Raw genomic sequence first — 20,942 nt, 5'->3', positions numbered from 1 at the left:
TTTCCCCTCGCCTCTTCCCCTGCCCCTTCGTCCTTCCTCAGCCACACAGCGTGCGCTCGCAGCACCTTGCCCGTACCCAAAACCAGCTCTGCAGGGCACGCGTCGCCCCCGGGCCCCTGGCACAATGAGAGCTGCTCCACCCTGAGACCCCAAGAAGGCCCCTGAAGAACCCTTCTGCTCTTCAACTCCCCACCTGCTCTTGGTGAAAACACAACCAAACCGTGCGGGCGGAACAGTTCCAGCAGGTCAAGTTCATCCCCTGCATTTCACCACAGTGAGGGCAGCCAGGCCAGGGCCACCAACTGGAACTCGGGGCTGTCAGGGAAGCCATCTCGTCCTCTCATGCTGGCACTACTCCAGCACCAGCCCACAGCCCCAGTCCACAGGGGACATCTCCATCTTGTTAATGTCTAAGTTCAAGGTCAGCCCTTGTTGTCTGCAACAAAGTCAGACTCCGAAGGTTGCTAAGTAACTTATGGATCGCACAGTTCTCGTTCCTAAAAGATGCAATTGGCTGTCAAAAACAGGTGAGAATCCTGGGAAAGTGAGCTAGGAAGTGCCCTTTGAGATCTGCTCTTCAGGCAGCAAATTAGAGGGTGGCTCTGGCCAGAGCAGACATCAGTCCTCCAGGTTGCTGCTCAGCACGACTTCTTGAGATCAAGCATGCAGCATTTCAGAAAGAAAATGCAAAAGGTCAAGCAGTATCAACTTTCGAGGTGGCACCATCCACCCACTTCTCCATTTGACCTCACCTGCCCGCTCCCCCCTGCCCCCAACAATCCCAACCACCCCCTCACCATCCAGAAAAGCATTTGGCTGCAAAGCCTCTGGCTTAAGGGCCACTGACACTTGGAGCACTTTACTCCAGCAGTCCTACTTGCCCAGGGGCAACTACAGTTCCAGTTACCAACCCCAGCAGGTCTTAAAAGCACGGCATGAGCATTCAACATCTCTTTGATAAAGTATTATCAGTGTGAACAAACACTCGAATTTTCAGCTGCTGGCCAACTTCAGTTTCTTTCAGAGATAGACCTTGGATCAATTAGCAGGGGAAAGAAAGAGAACCGCCAGGTAGAAGACAAGAAATTCCAGCTGCATTTTAGACACTTCTGAGCAGAGGCTGCAGTGCTCCCCCACTACCAGCCTTCCCAGGTGTGCAGTAAAGACCTGACCCGTTTGGTTTGTCCGAGATACCCCTGTCTATTAACAGGAGCTCCTTTATCTGTGGCAACCGCACCAGTGGCTCGTGAACACTGTCCTTTCAGTTTGTACCCAGAGCCTCTTGGCCGGCCCCTGAACACCACTGAGAGGATCCTGGCTCCATCTTCACTCCCCACCCCCAAGGCATTTATACACACGGCTGAGATACCCCCCAGCCTTCTCTTCTCCAGGCTGAACAATCCCAGCTCTCCCAGCCTCCCCATGAAGCTCATGCGCTCCAAGCCCTTCAGCATCTTCATGGCTCCCCACTGGACTCACTCCAGTATGCCCATGTCCCCCCTTGTACTGGGGAGCCCAGGACTGGATCTAGCACTCCAGCTGTGGCCCCCCCAGTGCTGAGAAGGACCACACCCCCTCCACCCGCAGGTGACGTAGCCCCGGAGGGTCTGCTGGCCCTCCTTGCCACAAGAGCAGGCCGGCCGTACGAAGCCGTATGTGCCTTCAACGGGTATATGTGCGGCACGCGGTTTCTCATCCTGTCAAGAAATCACGCCCCGTGCAATACAGAACACGTGCCAGGAACACTGAAAGCTCAGTTCTTTGAATACATCCTTTAAGAAACTGAGCTGACGTTTTTCAATACAATAGTGAAAATAATGTAGTTAAACCTGTATTTCTACATTCAAATAATGGCTGTTTTCGGAAAAGCTGAAGGCACAGAAAGCTCATCTGAGAAGAACAGTTAGTAAGAAAAAAAACCCCACCAAACTTTTAAGTCGAAGGTGTCTTCCCATATATATCGCAGTCAGTAGCACAGCTTAAAAGAAAAAGAGCTGAAAATCCTCCCCAGAGGGATCCCTCTAAGTCCCGCTTCCAGGGACTATGCCTCTATATTACATGAAACTACCATTTGAATCAGGATAAAAACTAGAAGTAATTTAACAGCTATTAAAGCTGTTAAGGATACACATCCCATTACTCATTTAATGCCAGTAATAGCCCATTTCATACCTCACTGCTTATCATTTCTGGCCTGTAAAATAGAGCGCCCCATTACCTGGAAATTCCTATTTCTACAATAGGGAAATAAAAATTTCCAAATATGCATCTCCCCCATGTCTCCAGAACAAAGAAATGACAGTAAACGTCCTTAAGAGCAGAAACCTGCAGTTATGATACCTGCTAGACCTTCGAGGCTTTTATGTGTGCAGCAAGATCACCTCCTGTATGCAGACCAAAACAGACCACAAGGAAGCGGACAACTAACACAGACAAGCTATGGATCACTTACTTGCCCTTTCATGACACAGGGCAAGATGGATTTATTCAACTTATTCTGAAAGAGACTTGTTTAGCAAGACTGAAGACTCAAAATCTGCTGCCATGTAAGGGCCAGAGCAACATTTGTAGTACTTCACTACTAACACAGCACCTTTATTTGGGAAAGACGGCCTGTAACGTTCGCAGAGCTGCTGGAAGAGAGAAGGCAAACGCAGGCAAACACCTACTTACACATATGAGCAAGTTACAGCTTTGGGGAACACCTGAAGGGGGTTCAAAGACGGCATGAGGAAAAAGAATAAACTGCACAGCTCTAGCTTAAGTCTTGTCCCCAGTGAGGCAGTTGGACTAAGAAGAAAAAACAAGCATGGCACTTCTCTAAGTCAATGGAGAATGCGAGAGAAGGCAAACGCAGGCAAACACCTACTTACACATATGAGCAAGTTACAGCTTTGGGGAACACCTGAAGGGGGTTCAAAGACGGCATGAGGAAAAAGAATAAACTGCACAGCTCAAGCTTAAGTCTTGTCCCCAGTGAGGCAGTTTGACTAAGAAGAAAAAACAAGCACGGCACTTCTCTAAGTCAATGGAGAATGTAATAAAAAAGTGCACTCTCTCTACTTAAGAATGCACATCTACCATTTGCAACTGGTACCCAACCAGAATAACTGCCTTACGGCAGACCAAGTACTCCACAAGTCAAATTTAAAGAGCGGGGCAAATCCCAAAGCACAGGAAGAGAGACACAGCACACACAACCTGCAGTTTATCTGGGGCAGAACAAATCAGAAATAAAAATTCTTTAGCTTCTTTCAGATCTCCATGGGATCACCCAAGGCCCTAATTTTACATAACAGTCTAAAGATTCAGAAGAGGCCATTGCATGAATATTCACCCGTATCAAGAGAAGTTAGGTATCCAACGGTGTTGCAAGTAGGAACCTCACTGCATCTTTAAGCAGCTATGTATCCGCAGGATTCGGCTCCAGGTCCAACCCGCTCAATCCTCCCGCATCTCAATTTGCACTACTGTCCTGGGAGAACAATACCTCCCTGGGCTGCGGGGCTTACCTGCTTAACGCATGCAAAGCTCTTTAGCGTCTCCCCCAATCCCCTCATAGATGTGCAAATCATTGTATTCTTACTCTTCTAGGCTAATGACTTTAATTTGATGACTTACAGAAGGCGGCCTCTCAGCAGGGGCATTTTCATCTGAAGGCTTCCTTACCAGGTGCTGGTGGGGGTGAGAATTTCGGCAGCATAGCTCAGGGGACAGATGTTGAAGGAATCTCTTTCTTTGCTTCCTGCCCTGTCACAACCAGATTGTGATACCTTCTCAAACAAAGAATTTGAAAGAGGCACTGGAACAACATGAAAGTGAATAAAGGACCTTGAAATTCATTGTTGAAGCCCGAGTTTGGAAATCTAAGAGGAAAATAGAGTTTTTTTACAATATGGTAGGTTAAAATAACTTTGTCTATTTGGCTCATAACATATCTTGCTCACACAACACAGATCATGACCAATCAGTTAATGGGACAGCTCAAAACGGATATTCCGTGACCACTGCTTCTGCGTGGTTTATGCCATTTTGAACACTATTCTTCAACAGTGCACCACACCCAAGGATGCTGATGGCAGAAAGCCTATGTTTAACCCAAATGCTGTTCGCATGTGTGTTTGCAATCATGATTATAAGCACCTGAAATAAGTGATCCATAAGATCCATACGATCACAGGACCAGCTTCTCCCAAATGCATTTTTGGAGGCCAGCTCCAAGCGTTCACTCACTTCTGCAAAGAATCTTTTATTGTAACTCTCAATCTAGAAAGCGTTTATCGGCAAGTATCGTGCATTATTTTCTCCCTCACAGGTATTTTACACTGATGGCATCATTCACATTGTTATAGCTATAATTTAGTTAAATACTGATGAAACTATTTGCTGGAGCAGATTTCCTGTTCAACTGCAAGACCTTCAAGGCTAGCTTAAAAGGCCTCCATACAAGTGGATCTTTTCTTCAAATTAGTGAAAAAACATAATTTAAATTATTTTTAGTTACTGTCTCAAATGACAAGAAGTACTAATGGTAGGAAATGCATCTCTTAAAATGGAAGCTACTTTCAGGGTCCTTTGAAGTGGCTTCATTAATGCAAATTTTCACTGAAGTGGAGAAGTAAGGAATAGCGAGGCTAAGTAACAGAACCTTTTCAAGGGCAGTCTCACAGAAATCTTACTAGTGGCTGAAATAATTCCACTTAATTGAAGTGAAAGCACGTGTGGAGACATAGTACAAAAAAAAGCCTGCCCACCTTCCCACTCCCCCAAAAAAGAAAAAAAAAAAAAAAAAGAAAAAAAAAAAAAAAGGAAAAAACCCTCTCACCTAACAGAAAAAAACCCAAAAGATGTTTTGTGTCAAAGTTCCAGTAATACTTGTGAGCCATCCCGCTACTGGGAACTGCATTTGAACTGTATTTTGAGCTAATTGGAGAAGGAGTGCTGTGCATATATAAGGTTCCAAGCATATGATAAGCAGTTAAAACTGCACTTTACAGATTTTTGTATTTCCACAGATTTTTCCATTTCCACAGATTCTTCCTTTTGTGATATGCATCTTGTTAGGTCAGGATTCATTATAAGGTACTATCAAGAAACAGAAAACTACTTTTTAAATATTTCCTTTTCTATATTTTGCTGGTTCAAATCAGTATGCTGACAGTATGCGCACTTCTCCTCTTCTGCTGGTAGATGGTGGTGGTGGGGAGCATAGCCTATTCCCTTTGTCCCAAAGTTGGGAACAGAATGGAAAAAAACCCAGCTTATGTTGTATTTGCCTCTGGCCTCATCACTCTGTAGGATGTTCCTTGCATTGAAGGAGAAACCTGGGAGGAAAGGAGGTAAAACAATTGCAGTAACAAGGAAACGTACTAACACCCAATGTAGTTTTCTAAAACAAAAAGCAGAGAACAACTGTGACAGCAATTGGAGTGGCACTCAGTTTTTTTATCTTCTCATTACTTGTCTCTGGAGGCAACATCAAAGATTAAGAGTCGACACAACACCTCTGAAAACAGAGGAGAGCTAAAGCATGACACACCCATTGAGGCTTACGTTTTTTCTAGACTGCTTCTGTTTTATTTTGATAGAAGAATGTCCCTTCAGGAACATTCAGCATTTTTACAGATGTTTACTGAAGTCTGCCAAAACATAACTGTGATTTGAATTACTTAGACCAATTCCCTTTTTTCCAACATAGCTGGTTTGGTAACCAGATGAAAAACAGATATTAATGTTTCACTGCAGAATTACAAACACCTTTTTAAGTGGAGAAAATATTAAGAAAAAATTACTCTAAACATGAAGCTGCTGTAGTGAAAGACCAGACCAAGAAAAAACCATGCTGCTATGCCTTCTAAGTTGCTTGCTTTATTATAGCAAAGAACTGCTACAATCCTTTTAATAGATGTGATGAAACTCTTAATAGAAGTAAGTATCCCCGAGGAAACAGATTTCAGGCATAATTTGAATATCATAGTTCAGTGGGAAATGACTTTTCAGGCAACATGTAACAAGAGCTCCATAGTCCTGCGATTGTGACAAAGAAAAGTACACCTCACCGGGAAGTTTTTCATACGACAGATTCATACGAAAAACCACAAGACAAAAGATCTTTATCAACATAAAATTGCATGAGATACTTAAAATATTTTAAAACCTCCCAACCCCCAAAACACATCTGCATCATAATTTTAAATACAGATGATATAATCAGAATTATTTGCTTATGTTCACCTCTGAACAACAGCTAGAAGTAAAAATTAAATTAGCAATTAGTAAGCAATAATTACAGCTTTATGCAAAACAAACCAAACAGCTTTGACAAGATGTTAGACTTACAGTCTATACAAAAAAATAATTTTGAAAAAAGTTTAAGATACGTTTAAGTAGCAGTTTTAATTTTTAGTAACTTTATTTCTAGATCAAAATACTTACTGGATGTAAACACTACAAATGTGACGAGAAACTACACGGATTTTCACATGACTTCAGCTCGCATATACTGAACGGAAGCATAATGTGATCAAGTCTTCCAAAATTATTCATAGCATTAAAGTCAGGTTTTCTTTACCACTAATTTAGTTATAAAGAAGAAAAAACCAAACCCAAGCAATGTTACCGCTCCCATTTTTACTAATCTTTTTTCCAAGATGAGTGCTTTTTCTGGAAATTTCACTTGGCTGGGGTCATTCTTCTGTTCATGCTGAAGCAGATGTTAAGTTCATGTAAAAAGTGCAACAAAGAAAAAGAAAGGTTAGTGTGAAAGCTTCTTAAGTATGTGATAAAGTACCCAGTCCTACGAATCTGCATGCATCTCGGACCAACATTATTTCTTTCTCACTGTGTGTGCCCTACTTCAATCGAAATAAGCGTGTGCAAACCTTTATCTCATCTGATACTCAATCATTCTGTAATATATATTAGAAAGACAAGCTGTTTACAAGCTTAATTCCTCAGGAGTAAAACACACTGCTAGTAGATGCTACAAAAATCTAATAACAAAACATTTAAACTCCAACAGTCAAATATTTCAACCAGAACTTTTGCCATTTAGTTACTAAGCCAAGTGTTTATTAAAACAGCAAGTTAAATATGTAACAGATTAGACTTCCTTGAAATTCAAGGGAGAGTGGAAAGCACCTTACAAGTGCCTGCTCAAATACATGTTGAAGCTGAGGGGACCCTTGTCATGAAGTGCAGCAGGGTTAGGTCCCAATTCTCTACCTTAGTTTACAATGCTTGGAAGGCCATGAAATTTACCGTGCTTTCAAAAATTATATGCTACAGACAAAACATGCACTGCTGGCAAAGTCTTGTAACAACTAAGCTTAGCAAACAGTACTGAAGATTTTAAGGGAATTTATACAAACTTACTATCTAAGAGGTTTAACTGTCTCACTTAAATTGGCACTTCTCATAATAAATGTTTCAGTGCTCTACTCGTTCAAGAGTGCCCCACCATAAATTAAGTAGCACAAAGACGTTTTGTGTTAAAATTTTCATCAGTGAAGTTCATAAAATGCTACAGTATCTTAATAGAACAGGAATTACATTTTTGAAGTAATGAGAAGGCTAATGTTTCACACCTCTGTTTAACACTGGGTGCAGAGCCACCGTGCTTCATCTTGACAGCTATAAAACCTTAAGTACAGATGAGAGCAATGTCAAGTGGCACCTAACTCAGATCCCCCCCAGCCCTTACAACTGGCCCGCACATACAGGAGGCAAATATATACATACGATTGATTTCTGCATATGTAAAAAAAAGGAACACAAAAGGCTAAAAACTTCTTTGCCACAACCTCAGTCTACCTCTTAAATATATTTAGTGTTAAGTGATTTATTGGGGGAAGGCTGTTATATTACATTAAATTTACTTAAACTACAGGAAATTGCATTAGTAGCATTATACTCAAGGTCCGAGTTCCACATGGCTTCGTTCAGCAACAGATTCCTTTCTGACACTGATGCTCCATTTACTCTATCCCAGCGGCCATTCCTTTTACTAGCCTATTACTTAAAATGACCCCATCTGACAAGAGCGTGTCATTGTGTTGGTTTGAGAATGACTGATGTGGTGCTAACATCTAGCCTTGACCTCTCCCACCCTCTTCTTTTGTCACTCTGCAGAGTTATCTGGGATGCCTCCCATTCAATCCATAAAACTTTAGTATCTTCCTTGTGAGTCAATAATTCCAAACAAAAGATTCCTTAATTAAGAAGTAAGAGTGTAAGTATCCAGAGTGGCATTTATGCCGCAGTGGTTGTCCAAGAGTACAGGAAAACATTCCACTTAATTCTTTCCTGAGGTAGAAAGAAAAAGATTGACTGTGCCTTCCTTTGGAGACTGTCCACGCCACTGTGGAATATTCTAGGTTATTTCTCATTCTGTCTACGGAAAGGTGGAAGGGAGAGAGGTAGATGCAGAGTCCAAACTACAGCTAAAGAGCCTGTGCCAGACAAAAGTATGAAATATTTCACTGATGGATGACACATTTGAGGTTGACACACAGAAACTTATACACAGTGTTTAATAGCCTCACTCACGCATACCTTTTCCATCAGGTCCTTCAGTCTGGTAACTTCTTCTCCCAGCTTTTCAACACTGCAGACTAAGTCTTTGCAGACTTCAATAAAACTTTCAGTTGGTGCCCACTGCAGTACTACCTGTTGATAGTTACAGTTATTTGCCAGAATTACTGTAGATTATAATTTAATATTATTTAGTTAACATATCATAAAAGTGTTAGAAGTTTGTAACTTCATTTTTGATGGGCTTTCTTTGTACGATTCATGCACAGCACAATCTACTGCTCTCTATCAGCCTTTGTGGGAACCTTCTATCACCTTAACTCCCCTAGCAGCAGAAACATGAAGAAACAGATATCTTTCCTTTAATTGGGTGGCTTAACTCTTTGAAATATATTATAAAAAGAAAAAGCATCCTTTAGAGAAAGAGCATTGGACAGCTCTATAGAACTACACAATAATCAAGATGGTTGATGAGTATTCATATTTTTCAAGGTGGAATAATATTCTAGAATGGAATAATATACTCTAAATCAATCTTTCTTTCTTTGCTCGAATACCTTGTGAGAATTTTTGAGGAAATGCTTGTTCATGGTCTGCACAGGAATGGTCAGCTTACTGCACTCTTTATTCAACTTCTGAAGAAACCTGAGGAATTCATCTCCACTACAAAAATAAAAAGATATTCCAGTATTTGTTAAAGGCTGTAACTTTTTGCAAGCTAAGTATTATCCATGCATTTCCAACATTGGCTAGTAAGTGAATCAGACATGCAGTTTCACTGCATAAAGAAAAAGAAAAGTCCAGTACCATTTTCACGGAGAGTAGCTGAACACTACATTTAACAACTTAGCTAGGTTCCCCTCCCCTCCTCCTGCCTACTCCACCCTCCCTTTTTCGAAGGAGAACAAATCAGTAAGTTATCTGGAACATTCAGCTAGTAAGACACACTGAAAGCTGAAAAAGTGTCACCCAAAACCTTTTTGCAAACATGCTATTAACCTCCACTTCTGTTCCTCATTCTCATCAATCCTGTATCATCAATGAAAACATTTCACTACCTGCTGTGTGAGTAATTTTGTTACACATTATGCATTTATAACTGCAACACTTTGTTTTCCCGTGCATGTGTACATACAGATCACAGTTTTGCCACACCAGAAATGGAGAATGTGTAGTCAGTTTTATGCTGACATACCAGTATTCCTGACCTGCAGCTTACATTTCTGAGGAAGAAGGGGCAGGGGAGGAATCTAGTTTGTACTTTGGAACTAGGACTGAAATGACTAGGTTAGAGTCATTCAGTCTCCATCCAGCACAGTGGAAGAAAGAAGAATCCAGTAAGACTGACTTAGCCCCTGGATCTGGAAACAAATTTTGCAAAGCCCAAAATAACTGATGTTATCTACTTTAAAGAAAATTTATACTTAGTGGTCAAATACAAGCAGGAAGACAACTCTGAAAATTAGTTTGATCAGTATCGCCGAAGACTGGAGAAAAGGATAGAAAAATTTAACAGACTAATTTCAGTGCTAGGTTTCTAGAGCTTCCACATGACAATGACTCAGTATTTCACTGTAAGCCTCAGAGAGCGTTAGTTTTAAGTCATGGTGCTTGCCAGAGAGTTGTTGCCATCGACCGGGTGAAGGAAAGGGGGGCAAGGAAGAAGATCATCCATTTGTCTTTACAGAGTGAGCTCTTGAACCCTGAAACTCCTGAGAAGTGCCTGTATCTCCAGTAGAACAGTTTCCACTACCTGTGAGCCATTCAGGTGAATTACACGCAGGGCCAAAACGAGAGACAATTTTAAGTTCCTATTGAAGGACTTCCCATTACATTTACGGAAGGATCTGAATAAATTAATTCAGACCCCAACATTCCTCTTCCCTAGGGCAATCTGCTGCTAAACCTAAATGTAACACACTCACGCCACCTCAGTTGCTGCTGCTTCTGATGGCACAAGGGTCTACATGAAACTTGCCAAACAGCTGAACTAAGCTACATGTCAGTGTGGTGCAAGTATCTATAAACAGAGACTGAATTTAGAGTGTTTTCCTTCAACTTTGGCACAAGATCATTAGTGAGCAAAGTCTCCACCACTGCTCAGGACAGCTGTGATTTGCAACACTGCTGAACTGTTAAGGCTTTAACACTTAAACCAGAAATATACAGAAGCATCAGTAGCAATGCTGGAGGTTAAAAACAACCAAGGCTCTTCATGTTTTTTATTAAAATGGGGAAGTAAGAAAGTCTATTAGCTTGTTTTTATAAAATAAATTATTATTTATTTCAGAACAATATAGCTGAACTGAATATTTAGAGAAAAAAACAAACACTAAAAAAAAAATTCACATCTGGAGATAGTCTGAAAGTTTCTCCCATGTTACTACAGTCCAGCCATGCTCATGGAAATTTCCTTCTACTTAGAATGGTAACTTTTTAGCTGGCTAGGATCAGTTATGGCACCTTCTGTGTTTTGTCACAAAGGAAATTATTTTTACGAATTCTGTAAGGATTCTCAGCAGAAATAAAGTATGTCATGGGCATGAAACGGGAAGAAAAAAAAAGGAAAAGAAAAACATTTATATTCCTCGTACTTCTTTATTATACCAATAATAGTTCTTAAAAAACATTTTCATAGAATTTTGTATCTGTTGCAGTGACATGTTCTTATATTCGTAAATGGAAATAACTTTTTCAAAAAATAATCACTTTTTAAAAGAATTAATGGCTGTCAAAACACCAGTGGCTGAACAGTGCTAGACACTCTGTGAGTTTATAATCAATCAGTTCAACTTTTTCTACTATGTTAGTTTTTCTATGACTTAATGACTGATTTTCCTTCTCACAGAATGACTTTGAACAAGTGGGAAGTAAAATCTTTATATAATAGCATGTAAACACAGCCTATGATTTTAGTCTCAAGGTCAGATTCCTAGAATACATGTCAGGCCATTTTCTGGAAAACGATGCAGTGCTTGCCATAAGTGAAATGCTGTCATATTTTGTGTACTTCCGTCTTTAATCAATCAATTATTTTCTGGTTTTGAGAACTATGTATGATCTAAACCCACACTGTACATATGGAATTCCCCATGTCACTGGTGTGTGAGACTGTACTGGACATCATGTGGGGTTTTTATTGTATTTGGCCACACATGCAGTGTTAACTGTTAATTTTCTGTATTTCTCCACTTATTCTCTCCGTTCAAAATTCTAAGCTGTTCTGCTTGAATGTATATACTAAACACCACTACGGACCAATCTGAAAAAAGCACACATTTCTAGCACAAAAATGCGTGAAGCTTAAACCGGGTAAAGTCCTCTTAAACTGCAGCCAATTATCCCTTGCTGAAGGGTCAACATCCTTTTCTAAAGGTGCCTAACTTGGACAGCTAGACACCCAGATGCCTGGCCTACTACCTCAGCTCAGCAACAAAGCCTCTATTTTAATGGGAACAGCTCAGGTGCTGTCAGAATATTTACGGTGTATCCATATCATACCGGTTTGTACCCTCTTGTGTGCTGGAGTTTTAGTTCTTCACTCTTACAGCACATGTACCCGGATTCTCTTCTGGAAGTACGCAGGTATTTGTTTTGAGGGAGAAATCTTCTCACAGACTAGAAGCAGCATCAAGTTCCTCTATTAGGACATGAACACCCTGCTCTCCCAGCCCACCTCAGTCTTTCAAGAGGCTCCACAAATGCCCTGCATATTGTCCTGCATCCCACAGCTCCATTTGGCATCATGCTGCAAAAATGTACCTCAAGCAGGCTGCAAAGCCTCTTTAGTATAAACACAGTAACGGATACAGACGCAGGCACAGCGCCAGCATCAGGGGCAATCAGTGCCTGTCAGAATGACCAGATGGGAACAGAGCACATAGTAGACAGACTCAGGAAATCAAGGAACAGAAGACAACGCTATGGCAGGACCACATCATAACATGACTGCTAATACACAGCGCCGCTGCGACTCAGCTGCCTCCAAAGGATGCTGACATGTACAGAATGAACTTGAAGCCAAGCACATTCTTCGGTCCAGTGAACAACAGAACTAACAAAGAGTCTACTTTTATAGTACCCCAATAATGCAGACAGCTCTCCCCAGTATTTTGGAGAGGGAAGAAATATGTAAGAGTAGCAGTACAGCTGTCAGGTCACTAGTCAAGAGGGAGATACACACACTTTAAAGAGGAACAGAACCTTTACTTTTCTAGACAGTAGAAAGCTATTTAATGAGTAGATTGGATGCAAGGAGGAGTTTTTTCCCCAGTACTACTCTAGCCAGGCCACTGCAAATAAAGCACTGCAATACTTATGCAAATGGTGGTGGGACTGGGAAGAGAGAAACAAGCACAGAGAACCTAACTTGCTAGTGATGCACCTATGGTACGAGGAAGTAGCAGTATCTCCAAACCAGTCTTCTCCAAGTTAAACAAACACAATTCAACTGACTAAAGCCTCTGAAAAGCGAGACACAGTTATCTGCCTGAGTCCTGTTTCTAAAACAGTTGCAAATTAAAATGTCAAACTAACCCTATTTTCAGGAGTTCTTCTATAGTTCTGGGAAGTAAGAAGAGAAAAAGATATGAACACAGAATCTAAAGTCAAGACTAGGTCTCTCTTCTGGAAAAGATATTTACACAACAGAATAAGAGGGTAAGAGGTTTAAGAAGTCTGAAGACACCTTTGCACTTAGTATAGCCCTCATTCTTCTTTTTGTGCTGGGTGTGGAGAGTGATCTACCAGTGCTTAGGGGACTAATGAAGTTTAATAAGGTTGCTGAGGGATGTTCCTCTCAGCTCAGGCCTGGCTTTCATGGGACTGCATAAGATTATACTAGCAGTATGAGAGTTATTGCAGAGCTGATGCTTAAGGCTGCAAGAAAGAACCTATGATGGGAAAAGTATCAAGTTGAAATGGACGTTTGAAGGAGTAACACTTTCTAAAAAAACAGTTTCCTCATAAACCTATTTCTACTGATACATATAATCTATGATAAAAAAGTATCTTAAGAAGTTCTTAATTTTAGAATTAAGGTCTTTTAGAAGCCAGTTAAAACTGCTTCCAGTGGAAGAAAAAAAAAAAAAAAGAGGAAAAAAATCCTGACCTATACAGAAGTCATTTATAAAAGATAGACATGTACAAGTAATCAATTTATCAGTTGAAAATTAAAGCCCTATGCAGAAATTATATGCACCTCTCCCTCCCACGCATCTTTTTATTGCATCTTACAATCAGACAAATTTGATTGCAAGACTAACAGAGCCTGCTTTGTCTACAGACACGATCGAGAACTAGAGACCACATCATGAGGGGTTTGTAAGGGTCCATGGTGCTCTTGAAGCATGGGGAAGGCAAGGAGGGCAAGACCCCATTTTCCATGGAGAAATAAAAAAATCTGCTCACTGAAGCCTATCAGAGAAATTAAAGAATGAGTTAATACTAGAGCCCAAGAAGCCAGCTTCAGAGTTTATGATATGAACACAAGGCAACAAAAATCCTGCACAGCAAGGCCATGAAACCCTGTCTGAGGTACAAAGAAAAAGCTCATCACTCAAAAAGATGGCCAGAGTTATGGCTTACAATGGCAATATAACCCATAAACAGATTCCTACAACAGGCATCTAGGCTTCCAACTTTATTGTACAAAACACACCTACCACCAGGCTTTATGATCCACTAACTGGTGTATGCTCATAAATGTTATGCATGGAATAAGGTGTGAGAGAATTTTACCTCTGAGCTACAGAAAACAATGCAGTTACCTTAAATAGTTCATATTTCACTTCCATTTCCTTAGATATACAGTTAATACCTCAGTTCCAGCTTCATCACTTCAGGGAGGTCTCCAATTCTTATTTCTTCCACTTGTAGCTCATTAATAGCATCTAGGAGTTTCTGTTGGTCTCCAGGATTTGTAATGCCAATCTAAATTTAAAGAGTAATTCCAAATATGGTTTACTTTAATACTTCTTAGACATAACAGTACAGTACCATTTATTGTGTAGAATTAAAGAAGTTGCTTTTATGTTATTGAAACCAACTACAATGTATGGAACTGCCAAAGGAAAAAATAAAACCACAGAAATTATTCAATGATGCAAACCAAAATTGTAAGAGCTGAGGAAGACCCAAACTGAAATTGCACAGGATACTCAGAAAATACGTTTAAGGTTTATCAAAAAATTAGGAGCAGTTTTTAATAAGTACCCCTGTGTTGTTAGCATGTTATGCTTATCTATTTCAGAATCATCTCAGTTATCTCTTACAGCAAAATAACCAATCGTCATGATAGTGATATAACATTAACTCAGAAAGAAAGAATGGAAACTACCAAATCAGCATCAAATGGAGAATTTTACATAAAGAGGCCAGATTTTAAGAAGGGCTTTTACAAGCTTTTGGATGTGTATTTTTTTCCAGTTAGAGAAACTGGTCTTATAAGATATGATGCCTCTTTCTAAACCCCTGTTTTCTTATAGAATCTCATTTAAAAAAATAAGCTACTTCTACAAAGAAATCTAGTTGGTTCACACTACCTCCAAAAACTCAAGTGATCATATTCTCTCTCTACTATTTTCTGATCTGTTAAAGAGAGATACAGCTGGATGTTTCTACCAGCCTTTTTATATAGCCAAAGGACAGCATACTTCGATTTCTTGGCTCAAATTAAGACCAAGCCTAAATACCACTCAACATCAGCTTATACAGTCCTTAAGCTCAAATCAGTTCATCTTCTATACTGTTGGCTAATGCTGCAAAGAACAACAGAAAAGTTCTGAAGTGTTCAAGGCTTTCTGTCTTTTTTTTTTAGCTGAAGAAAAGCACAATTTTCTTCGTAAGATATATACTATGTAACTGACATTCTCCAAGTTTTCTGGGACAGAAAACATTGTCAGCTGTGTTATCTATCAACTATCTCAGACTAAAATTTAACTCATTTAAATTCTAGGCTGAGAGTTTTCTTGCATAACACTTAAATCAAGAAAAAAAATCCCACCAGTCCATTTGTTAAAAAGGAAGTGCTTCTGTGGCACATTCAATACTTTTCCTTGTTCATCTGGCAGGCTGCTGTGCCACACAGGACTTCTGATATTCACAGCCCTAAGGATGCTTCTCCACACAAGTGAAAAAACCTCATAATGCCAGCTCCAAGTATGACTTTGTTCGTAACCCTCTAGCTGAGTACCTGGACTTGGCAGGAGTGAACCACCCTGGAATTTGAAACTGCAAGGATCCCACAGCCTCCAAAGCTAGAACATATGGGGTTCTCACCGATGTTCTGAGGACCTGAGGTTCCCTGACACAGCCTCAGAAACCTGTAAGATCTTATTGTTTGCAGTCTCCCAGCTTTCTGTAATTATTGCAGGAAGAATTTTGAATGGACAACCCGCAATACACATCAGATCAAAATGCCAGGCAGTCTCTCTTCCTCAGATGGTGCCGAGCAGAAATTCTAGGGAAGAGAAGGTGCCTTGAGAAATGCTTGCTTTGTGTGACACTATCATTTCTGATGCCCAGTGTTCATCATGGCTCCATAAAACAGTCCTCCAGGTTCTCTACCAGGTGTTCAGAAATGACAGGCATCATCTAACTACGAGCTCACAAGTGTGTCTTTAAACATTTCAAAACCATGTTGTAAGTCTATAAGTAATTAAGTTCTTCAGTAATGTAAATCCCAACAAGATTAATTGGGAGTTTAACTCCAGGTGTCAAGAACTTCTGAGTTTCTAATAGGTTGCCATGGGTACCTGAACAAATTGTACTCAAGTCTCTTTGGTAGATATTACTAGTAGCCTTAAGAGAGAAAGATCTGGGCTCCCTAGAAATAATTTGCTTTACTTATGTTGAGCTGTAAGTTTGCTCAATTTATTAGTTCTCAGGTTTGCCTTGTGGAGCTCTATCTGATAGGAACTAATGTTTTCTTAATGCTTACAAAGCATTACAGCAGTCATTTCACGATGCAGAAATAAGCTGATTTATACAAGAGCAGCAAGTTTACTTTTAATTATAATTAACAAATCAAATGAGCTCTTCCAAGAACTGCAGTTATTTTTTAATATTAAAACTATCTTGCTTAAAGCAGGAACTACTGTGAAGACTGGCATTGCTTTTGACTACATATTCTCATCCCTGGAACATGCATATCAGGATACAGCTTTCTGACCAGCATAGCAGGAAGACATTGTACTTTGTTCCCCTATACATAAAACATAACTTCATCCTTCTGCAAATGGATTGGTGACTGAGCACCACCACCACATCTTGAAGATATGGTTTAGGAAGTAATAAGCAGTGAGATAAAAGTCATCACAGATAAAGCCTTCTACTCCCACAGTAATTCTGAATTCAGAGGTACTAGGTGCAGGACTTGGACACAGAAAGTAGATAGCCCAGTCCAAACTACTTCCCAAGGCAGACATATTTTCCCTTTCTAGACCATCTCTGCTGAACATGAGGGTTACCCAGAACTTGACTATTCATGCATGATGAATGCCTGGAACAGGCACAGTGCAAGAACACCTCCCTTATGGATAAGCAAGCTTTCAAGCTGGTGTTGGTTCAATTACACTCTGCAATCCAAATAATGCAACTATTATTGTGAAGTGGCCATATGTTTAAGAATGCACAAGTGTTTTACAAGAACTTGCATCTATTTGTAAACCAGACAATGTGCAGTCTAGATTTTGATTTTAGGCACATCAACTCTAACAGCATCTATTTTATTCTTTCCTTAAATAAATAAACCCCAACCCCTGAAAATCCACCCCCACACATTCATGCTCCAGCATCAACATGACTTTTCTGTCATCCTTTAGATGGAAACAGAAGAGGTGAATAACAGATTACCTCAACACATGGAAGATGACACACTTCTCAGATAAAACCAGTGAGGTTATTACACATGAACTCTTACATCCTTGCCATCTTGCTCAAGTGGTCACTGTTTTTAATAACCTGGCAATTTTCTGCCAAATATAAAATGGTTTGGGTTTTTTTTTTTTGCAGGGAGGGGGCACAGAGGAAGGAGAGTCCTGGAATGGTGATATGGAAGCACACAGACCAGATAATTCTCTAACGATGATGTTAAACTCCTGGGTTGTATTTTGATGTGTCAACTTTTCATTATGCATTCTCAGAAACCAGAACAGGATGCCAGTTTCTCTTATTTTAAACTAATAAATGTGTGAGAAAGGAAACATCTTAGTCCTAAATGCATCAAGAAGTAAAATTACTTGTCACTATCTTGTGAGACAAATACTCAAACCAGAAAAAAAAAGATCCGAGTGTCACGAGTAGCACAGAATCAGACAAAAACCTCCAAATGTTGAATAGACATGTCCCAGTATATTGAACAGACTTGTCTCAGTATGGAACAGTTTATAAGCTTAAGGAATGCAAGGATTTCAGCTTGAAAGAGTCATTGTTTAGGCTCTGTTGTAGCATACAGATAAAGATATTTACAGAGAAAATATCTTTCTGATATTGTTTGATGGAGGAAAGTGTATCACGTTAGTGACAGGATTTCTCCCCAGTTCTCTGGATACAAAGCAGCTTGGTTCACAGGCATCCATCAGAGGTCATCATTAATCTCTGTAGTAATAAGATCCAGGCTCTTTACAAGAGCTGGCTGTTACTTGAAGATCTGCCACCACACTAAAAACTTTTAACTCTGGAGTTACAAGGAAACAGATTAGATTTGTTCTATCAGCAGTGTGGGGAGAAACTTTTAGTAGAGCTCTAAAACTACACTGCATCAAGAATTTAGGATAACTTATGAAGTGCTAATAAGCCAGGAGTGTTATGACATTTTTTAAATTCTCAATTGAAGACTCATTAATTTATGTTGAGGCACAAAGCACGACTTATTTTCCAGGAACTGTTTCCTGCTGTTGCAGAGCTAAGACGCAAAACAATTCTGTTCCTATAGGTATTATCTTCCCGTGCAGGAGCAGCTGATCCACATATTTATTTCAGCTTGTCCAAAAAAGCCCTCTTTATAATAGGGAGCCCCGAACATGTTAGAATGCTGAAACAGAAGTTAACAGTTTGTGTGAAATTATACCTCTTTGGTGAAGGAACCGTAAGGCTTAGCCTTTTGTTAAGTCCACAATTCTCTCTCCTTCCCCCAATGTCCCCTGGACAAAACCAAGTAACGATTACAACATTAAAACAGGCGATCAATATGAACATATACTCAGTCAGATTTGCAGTTTAACGCAATCACAACCAAGACAGCAGCTCACACAGTGATGAGAAGAAAGCCACACAAAAATCTCCTTTAAGAGCACAATTCCTGTCAACGGGGGCTTTAGGATTCATATAAAGCCCACACTGGGATGCTGTCCAATGGGCATGATCCCGATGCTTCAGAAAAGCAGTAATATCAGAACATGCTGACATGCCTTATAATATTTAGGTCTAAGTGAACTCTTAAAAAACCTCTTCATTGACAAAGCTGCCTATTACATGCACCCTCTGAGAATACAGAGTTACTTCTGAGCTCTGTCAAAACACTGAAACTCTACTCAGTTGCAAGCCAAAACTTCACGCAAAACATCCTTATGACACCAGCTCTGAAGGAATATTAACATCGGTATGCCAATGTTGGTTCCAGCTGCTAGAACACGTGCCTCCTTGGTACCAGAATAGGGAGGGGAAAAAGCTGACACTGAGGACATCAGTAGCAGGGAGCAGGCTCGAAGCAGCTATTTTAACAAGGTGCCTTTGGTATCCCAGACCAGGCACAGAGTGCTCAGAAGAATCCTGTGGACTGAAGTACTTACATTGTTCCAAGGAGACTCCTATAACTGGACTTTATTATGGCATCCTCCTGCAAGCACAGGAAGTCTTGCATTTCCCACAGGAATAATTCCAGCAAAGACTAAGGAAAAGCAACCACCTTAACTCAACTGGAAACTTAAACCCTGTAATGATGCATCACTTAGCCCTGGATAATAGCAAAATACCAGCCTTCCTAGCTGCAGTAAACTGTAAGAAACCGAATCTTCTCTCCTTCTCTCTTTCCACCCCCCCCGCCTTCATATCCCACACAGACCTGTGTGGGATATGAGATTCCACAATGTAAGTGAGCTCTTGTTTTTCCAACAGAAATTACCACCTCGCAAAGGAGGACCACATTTGAAGTAGTTGTTTAGGATTATCTGCTGCTAATCCTAGCATCAATTTCCTTTGAGGGAAAACATATAATAAAAATGGTAAGAACTGAAATTTAAAATGGAACTACTTCCTGCTCACCCCAACTCCCAATTCATCGCAGCAAAGAAATACTGGGGATTTCCACTTCATAGTTCTAGACAAGATGCAAGAACTCAAATCACAGAACTCAAGGCTGATCTTTAGAAAAGGTCTGTCTACATTCACATTAAAATTCAAGAAGTTGCAGAAGATTCTGAAAACAGATCTTAAAAAAAAAAGAAACGTTTTACAAGGCTAGGAATTTATAAAGAGGAGTTAAGACATTAAAAACACGTAAGAAACAGGAGAGAACTAAATTTTAAGCTCAAAAGTAGTAAACTGACCTGTATTAACTCATCTTTTTGCATGATCAGAAGTTCCCTTAATGCTATATCTCTTTCCTGTATAAAACAAAGGGATTTCTGCCATCAAAAATAATTTCAGAAGAAAACACTGTTTCCACTTAATATTTTTTACTTATGTTTTACTTCAGTTTTCAGAAACAAAAACAGCTACACAACACCATTATCAAAGTAATCAGAGTTCTCTAGTTTAGAAACATTACATGTTGTGACTAATGCACATAATCAAAATGAAGCAATCCAATCCAGTCCACTACAGTTTAACTTAACACTTACAAACTTCTGTTTAATAAATTTGAATTAATATACTAATAGCAATAGAACTTTTTTTGATGCTGTAAGTGTATTTTGCTTTCATGGATTACTTCACAGATAGGAGATACACCACAAACTTACCTTCAATAATCCTATTACATGTTCTAGACCAAGACCATGTAAAAACACTTCCATGTCATCAAAAGCCGAACCTGAACTGTAAATAAAATTAATGAGATTCAAAATGAAAACAGTGGAAATTAAACAAAACCAAACCAAACCAAAAGACATCCAGAAAAAAATACTATAGAGAAGTATATAAAAGGGGAGCAATCTAAAGTTGTACACACCTACTGATGACATTAGTATCTCATAAGCATCACAGGGTACAATTAAATCTATCAAAATTTTATAAATGGCTTTTCTGTCTAATGAGTTGAATTGAACCTAAAGGGAATGATTTAATACATAAAAGTCATTTTAAGTAGCAAAACATTCCAACTGAACCTTAAAGCTAGGTTGCAAAAGTCTGAAAAATTTGGAATTGGGGTTAAGGAAGACAACTATGTATTGTTATCAGGTAACATTCAT

The 20,942-nt window shown here is 39.8% G+C and overlaps 1 protein-coding gene across 1 annotated transcript in view; it reads right to left on the bottom strand.

Annotated features, from left to right (window-relative positions):
* Positions 1–6,556: 6,556 nt before the first annotated feature.
* Positions 6,557–20,942, bottom strand: part of ASZ1 (ankyrin repeat, SAM and basic leucine zipper domain containing 1) — a 41,294-nt gene continuing 26,908 nt past the window's right edge. Inside the window, exons 8-13 of the mRNA XM_035902192.1 lie at positions 20,493–20,568; positions 20,079–20,135; positions 14,351–14,463; positions 9,090–9,195; positions 8,554–8,667; positions 6,557–6,703 (exon numbers count right to left, since the gene is read on the bottom strand). Coding sequence (XP_035758085.1) covers positions 6,557–6,703; positions 8,554–8,667; positions 9,090–9,195; positions 14,351–14,463; positions 20,079–20,135; positions 20,493–20,568 — 613 coding nt within the window. The remainder of the gene's footprint in view (positions 6,704–8,553; positions 8,668–9,089; positions 9,196–14,350; positions 14,464–20,078; positions 20,136–20,492; positions 20,569–20,942) is intronic.

The sequence above is a fragment of the Egretta garzetta genome, unplaced genomic scaffold (assembly GCF_000687185.1).
Source record: "Egretta garzetta isolate BGI_Z169 unplaced genomic scaffold, ASM68718v1 scaffold169, whole genome shotgun sequence".
NCBI classification, from domain to species: Eukaryota; Metazoa; Chordata; class Aves; order Pelecaniformes; family Ardeidae; genus Egretta; species Egretta garzetta.
The sequence above is the reverse complement of the archived record's forward strand: the minus strand, read 5'-3'. Positions and strand labels throughout refer to the sequence as shown.